Source organism: Curcuma longa, chromosome 15 (assembly GCF_044706935.1).
Source record: "Curcuma longa cultivar G26 ecotype Majalengka, Jawa Barat chromosome 15, ITB_CL_G26_1.1, whole genome shotgun sequence".
Lineage (NCBI taxonomy): Eukaryota > Viridiplantae > Streptophyta > Magnoliopsida > Zingiberales > Zingiberaceae > Curcuma > Curcuma longa.
Genome location: NC_133875.1, coordinates 1,685,737 through 1,692,807, shown reverse-complemented (window position 1 = coordinate 1,692,807; position 7,071 = coordinate 1,685,737). Strand labels below are relative to the sequence as shown.

Here is a 7,071-nt window from a genome sequence, read left to right as displayed (position 1 = left end):
TATCATTATATTCCGTTTAGTGGACCGTTTGATAAAAGCTCGTTATTTTTATTTAATAGTATATATATATATATATAAAAGTTTGAATACTAATAAATTTAATTTATTAACCTCTTAATAAACTTTAGGAATAATTTATAAAGACCTCAGGGCATGATGATGTGATGATAAGAATTAAAATATTTTTTCCAAATAATCAAATTTAAAACTCATGCAGCGTATGCATGAAGCGTTTGAACAATTAGTGACGTTGGGATGCCACGTCAAGTCCAACATCACATTAAGAGTCATCTTATTTTTTGAATTTATTTGGTGGATGAAATATAAGACCGAACCATCCATTTCAAAATTAATTCATGTAACTTGGATATCTAATATAAAAAATAATTTATGAATAAATTTATTTATTAACTTATAATATATTTATAAATTAATAAATATGTAATCTAATGTATAAAGATAACAACATTATTAGTTGAGTACAATAAATAAATAAACTTGAACACCCTCGATGAGTAAATGAACAATCTTGAATGCGGCTAAGCTTGGCTCATTTACACACCTAATTTCCACCATAGTTCATATAGGTCGATCAATTTCGAAATTTGATCAAGTTAGACAAGTTAGAAATTATGAGTGATTCAATTGGTTTAGGCGGGTAGGTCAAGTTTAGCAATCTGATAGATTTAGTCACTCTGATTAGTTTGGGTGGGCTACACAAGTTGGACGAGTCGATCGAGCTAGAGAATCAAATTGGGCGGTCCAAGTGGGTCGAGTGAGCTGATTGAACCACGCAATCGATTAAGCCTATGTAACATAAGAAAGTGCAGAGGCTATAATGATAATAGCATCATTACAGGGGGTTATATGAAAAAACAAGTAGGAATCTGAAGAAACAATAGTACACTTTCCATTCAAATCTCCACCAAGTTCGTAGTAAAAGAATTGATGTTTCCATGAATGCTACTACTTCAGAACATACTGCAACACTTTGTAACAAGTTAGGAAGAAAGAAGAGTTTAGTTTCTATCAGAAGTTTCCGAACTTTGTATCGGAAGTTTCGAAGGCATGGACGAACTCTAAAGCAACTATTTAAGGCAATGTCGATACTAATTCTATCTCACAGGGCACAAGAACAAGCTGGAAAACACTCAAAAGATTATCGAATCGAAATGTGAGCGGTAAGTTTTCTTTTACACTTTAGTGAATTCTTTCGCGGTTCCTCCCTTTTGATGGGGCTAAAATTAACACAGATATGGAGAAGGCGAAGAGTAGTGGTGATGAACAAGGAGCGAAGTGCTCTAAGCTTCAGCTTTTTTCTTACTTGGTGGATCGAGAAACGCAGCGCTTGCAATTGCTCGGAGAGAGGCAGAGTCGAAGCTCGGGAAAGCCATGGCAGCCAACTTTTGAACTGGAAGATTTTGAGATGGCATCAGAGGAGAAAACTGCGAAGAAAAGCAATACTGAAACGAAACATGAATCACTGCTTTCGGGAACAAAGAGAACAGGAGAGGCAACTCCAGCCATAAACACTGCTACAGAGAAGAAGCATAGATTTGATTTGAACAAGTTTGATTGATACTATTTTGGTGATCGGAAGACCGACCGAAAACAAGTGAATTGGTTCAGTATAAACATCATGCCTGTAATTCACCTGAAAACAAAAAGCACTTAGTTTGTGTTATGTTCTTGAGATTGTCTGAGTTAAGGTTTGTCAGGTAAACTTCCTAATCAGAAAACTTATAATTGTAGCTACAAACTGAGTTTGGGCACTTTGTGATGGGAGCAAGAGCATTCCGATACCAAGGCAAAGGATGTATCATAACTGTTTGTGATATGTTAAAAGGAAAGAGATTATAATCTCTTTTAAATAGTGTTCGATCATCTTCTTTATCTTTATGCAAACTAACATATTTCCATAGCATATTACCACACAAGGTATAAAATTTACGATTGCGGTAGCTATCGAATGCTTTCCAAACATTTGAGTAATACTGTTGATTGTCGAGTCAAGATTCAACTCCTATTCTGCATTTATACGGGAATAGAGGAACATTTTAACGAATTTGATATGTTCCATTGCATCCACCAAACTGTGGGAAATGGTTGCTACATAGTCATGGTTTCAAGTTTTGTTCCACACCAATCAACACAATCAAAATCTATTGTTTTGTATCTAGAGTGGCATATAGAATAGGTAGATACTTGACACATTGCCGACTAATGTGATCAACAATTTAATCGATTGATCTTGTATAATGGACAATGGAGGAGTAGGATCCACATAGCTGACCCAAAATGATTCGGACAAATACATCTTGATAATCTCAAGAACATAACAACTTGAATAACTCTAACACAAATCAGTAGAAAATTACTTAAAGCTAAAAACTTGGACTCAGTATATAATCTAATAGTTAAAAGAACAAAAGAAGTATAATTATCAGCCAAAATAATCTCGTAAACATACATAAGCTTGCGGAACAATAAGAATCACAGAAATCCTCTAAATAGACAAGAATGACTCTTCTATGATTTCGGAACTATTTGTTTCGCAAGTGAAGGATCACCAACTCGACAAACTTATGAAGACTTTATAACAAGAAGTTACACTACTAGACATCAGGTAGAATAACTCTAGTATCGAGTGGTGACGCAAGAACTTGCCTGAGGGTTAAATATATTCCGAAGAGCAACAAGAACCTGCATAATCTGAATCAATATAGAGTGCCTTTTCATTTTTGAAAACGTCTTTAGATTCTGAAAGGCTATGAAACATGTTCCTCATCCCCCTCTCGAACAAATGGAAGAGAAAAAGGCACATCAGTGAATCCCAACTCGGTGCTTCCAAAGGAATCACCTTCTCTGCTCTTCCTATACGCTTCGTGCAGATGTAAGACATATTCTAAGTGCCAAAGGACATCTCCCATGTTAGGTCTGTTCTTTCCTTCATCCGCCAAACATTTCTCTGCAAGCTCTCCGAACTTCCTCAGCGATTCAAGAGAGTAGTCTCCGTCTAACTTCGGGTCTATGATTGACTCAAGTGAACGCTGCCTTTGCCATCGGAGTGCCCACTCAGCCAGGTTACTTTGATCCTTGGGCAAACTGGGATTTATCACTGGGCGAGCACAGACAACTTCAAATAGTACAACTCCAAATGAATATACATCTGATTTTTGAGTAAGTTGTTGCCTTCGGAAATACTCGGGATCAAGGTAACCAAAACTCCCTTTCACTGCAGTACTCACATGAGTGTGATCCAAAGACGGACCAGCTCTTGACAAGCCAAAATCAGCCATCTTGGCGACGAAGTCTCCGTCCAGCAAAATGTTTGTAGTCTTGACATCTCGGTGGATGATACACCACTCGGCTCCTGTGTGAAGATAGTGTAGTCCACGAGCTGCACCAATGCATGCATCAAGCCGCTGTTTCCATGATAAAGCTGGCTGAGAAGTACCATAGAGATGGCTTCTAAGTGTGCCATTTGCCATGTACTCATAGACCAAAATCATCTCCTTTTGCTCATCACAGAACCCAATCATTGAGACTAGATGTCGATGCCGAAGCTTTGACAACATCTCAATTTCTGTTTCAAACTCTGCTGCACCTTGCTGTGATTGTGGATTACCCCGCTTGATAGCTACCAGGATACCATCATCAATTTCACCCTTGTAGACCTTCCCGAAACCTCCTGTTCCAATCACCAAAGACTCATCAAAGTTACTTGTTGCAACTCTAATTTCTGCCAAAGTGAACCTTCTTCCTGTTCGATTAGGAGCTGGCAATCCGTTGTTGATTAGGGGAGATTTAGCAGCAGCATTTGTGGTACTTGCCATTGTTGCATGAACGAAAAGTGGACGCCAACTCGAAGGATCCTCCTTAACAGAATCTGCTTTCCTTTTTCGAACATGATGAAGCAAGAAAACACAAGCTATAGAAATGGTAACAACAGAAGCACCAATGCCAGTAGCTGCCCAAAGTACTTTACTTTTTGTCTTCTTTGTACTCACCCCTTCCTCGTTGATACTGATCCTTTCGGAAACATGAGCTAAACTGCCATTCTTGCTAAGTTTGAAGATTTCCACACCGTTGAGTATTGCGTCAATACCTGAAGGACCAACAGATGGTTCAGGCCCAAGCTGAAGCCAAAGTGTGTCAATCTGCCGAGATAAGACATCGGAAAAGTCCTCATGGTAGGCTTTGTTCATCCCTCTTGCCTGCAAATACACATCGTATTCCTCTGCTGCAGTTTTATTATTGATGTATATCCTAAAAATCCTCTGGTTTTGCTTGTCATAGACCAGCTCACAGAAGTGCATCCGGATCAAGTACTCAAAGTTTGGATCCACAAGGAACCTCCATGAGACGTTAAACCTCTTCTCGACAACTTCATTATCAGACATTATTCTTGCTGTCTCGTAAACCAACAGAGGTGCGATCGAAGAAGCATTAAGTGAGGAATAACTGATGTTAGATCTGTTGCTAATTGCAATAGCAGCGTTCGCAGAAAACATAAAGTTATCATCCGGATCCCACTTTCTCCACAGATCTCTATCTTTCCCGGGTTCAAGAGCCGGCCCTCCGACATTTAACCGGTACATTGTCTCTATGCCATGCTCATTCAGACTGAAAGGTAGCTTCTCTTTCGTGCCTACTTTCGTTGCAGCATCAACAAACATGTTGTTCATTACTTCAGTGATTTCTATTGCATTGACGAATGCAAACGATGTCACACTCGGAACGAACTTAATTTTCAGTTCATTCGAACTGACATTAAGGAAATATTCTTTTATGAGTGAGTTGTGGACTTCATTCATCCGACTGTTCCAACACAAAATCTCTACCGGAACATTGAACTGGGAAACCAACCTGAGCTCATTTGCAGTTACATCGAACACCGAATCATTGATGTTCAAACTTCCTGCCGAGAAAGGGTAGAAATGAAGCCTGATACAGTAACTCCCAGGAGACACATTGAAGCTATAGTAAGCCGAAGAGTTGAATACTCGGAGAGTCTTATACAAGGACTGGTAAATCGAGTTATCTTCAACTGTAACAGAGCTTACAGCCGTTCCATTATCGCTCAAAGTAAAATTCTCACCAGATGAATCTGCAACCCATCTCCTGCCATTAGCATCGACGATACTATCAGTAGAACCACAATTGAGCAGATAAGTGTTCACTTGACCATATCCAGCTTCAAGAAAAGTTGAAATAAGAACCAAAAATAGAAGCCCAAGCAACACCATTCTTTGATTCAGTCCAAGGTTGGAACCATTCCTAAGCATCCTTCAAGATCAAACAGTGATAATTAGAAAACCTTTGATAAAATCAGCAGACAAAACTATAACCAGAAGGGGATCGAACAAACTTACCATTGCAGAAAAACCTAAATGCAGAGAAGAGAAAACCCTCAGCGTATCTTTCTTCACTATCTTTCCAGACAGAAACCCTAGAATTTGTAGATGGGCGGATGAGCAAGACCTATAATAAGAGGAAATCCTTCCACAATATGACGAGATCCACAACCAAGAGACCTAAAAATGCGAGCTTGAAGCCACCAAGAGGGAGAGGAAGCACAGTAAAAGCTGCTAAAAGGAGAGATCTTGAGAAAGGTCGAAGTTTTCTGGTCCTTGCGTACCTTATCACGACGGGAAGCGAACCCACAGGCCAGCTACGTACCTGGAGCTCTGCAGATGGATCTCTTCCTTTATGGCAGGAGACTACCCAACATTTGTGGGTCATTCACCGGGTCTTCCAAGCTGCAGCAGTTGCTTGAGGAAGCCTCGCAAAACAAGCGCTCAAGACATCACTTTGACTTTACTCTCTCTCCCTTTCTCTCTCACCCACACATCAGCCAAGTGATGGAGAATCCACAATGTGGGTGATGGGCACATGTTCTTGTGCTGTCGATTGGTAGATCAGAAGAGCAACTCTGACAGACTTATCTCTTTTGCCCATTTTATTTAATTGCTCAAAGCAGCTACCAATTGACCGAGTTTACACCTTCAACCGATCAAAATCGCAGCTTGCGATCGATCAAGCAGCACCGGCACACGATTTGCGTGCGCAAGCTCAGATTTTTCTGCCGGAATATGCTGCGGCATTACTTTGTCTGCATGCTTTTTGCCAAACGGAGAAAAAAATAATCATAAACTAAATTCTCACAGATCCAGATCTTTAACCTGCAGTAAGAACCAAAGGAGATAATGGCGAACCCAACTGCCCTCAAAGATTGCTGTCAGCAATAAACAAGAAGGTTGACAGTCAAGATTTTGGAGAGCCAATGAGGGAAGAAGTTCATGGGTGGATCAGAGACGAGGCATGTGGAGTGTTTTGCTTTTCAAAACTTTGACCTCAACAGGCTTTCAAAACTTTGCTTTTACCTCAACAGTCTGTTCTTATGAGGGTATATATATATATATATATATATATATATATAAATCATGTGAAATTACAGTAGATTAAAATTTAAGTAATTTATTGAACTCTGCATTAACTTTTTTGAGTATCAAAATCATATATATTTTTCCTTTTAAAATTATCAAATCATGCATGAATTTTTCAAAATACCCCTTTATATTTTGCCTACTATTAGTGGTCACTCGAATAAGTGATTCGGATGTTAGATAATTATTATTACCTATGCAGAAGTTACTAATTAAATATAATAATAATTATTAATAATAATGGATATAAATAATAATAATTATTATTATTGATATAGGATGGATGTATGAAAATAATATTGATTAAATTATACATATATATTGATTTTCTCTCTGCCTATAAATAGAAGGTATTATAACGATCTATCATAAAAAATATTGAGTATGTTCTTCAAGAAGAAAAAAAATATATATATGTAAAATAATTATATTGTAATGACTCCTTCATTAAACTCAAGTATGTAAACGTATAGATTTAAGATCAATGAAATAAATATAATGATCATAAAATTAACATCGTCCTACCTACTCAGTCGTGGACAGTATCATGTACGGGAAGACGTGCAACATAACAATCCTATATGCTAAATATGACGGTCCATGATTTAAAAAATTAAACACT

At 38.1% G+C, this 7,071-nt stretch overlaps 1 protein-coding gene across 1 annotated transcript; it reads right to left on the bottom strand.

Annotated features, from left to right (window-relative positions):
* Window positions 1–1,218: 1,218 nt before the first annotated feature.
* On the bottom strand, window positions 1,219–5,288 carry LOC141846177 (putative receptor-like protein kinase At1g30570). The gene is made up of 2 exons (XM_074734174.1): window positions 2,668–5,288; window positions 1,219–1,411 (listed from the first exon to the last, which is right to left on the bottom strand). Exon 1 carries the CDS (start codon window positions 5,286–5,288, stop codon window positions 2,769–2,771), a length of 2,520 nt encoding a protein of 839 aa, XP_074590275.1. The 3' UTR covers window positions 1,219–1,411; window positions 2,668–2,768.
* Between the last annotated feature and the right edge of the window lie 1,783 nt (window positions 5,289–7,071).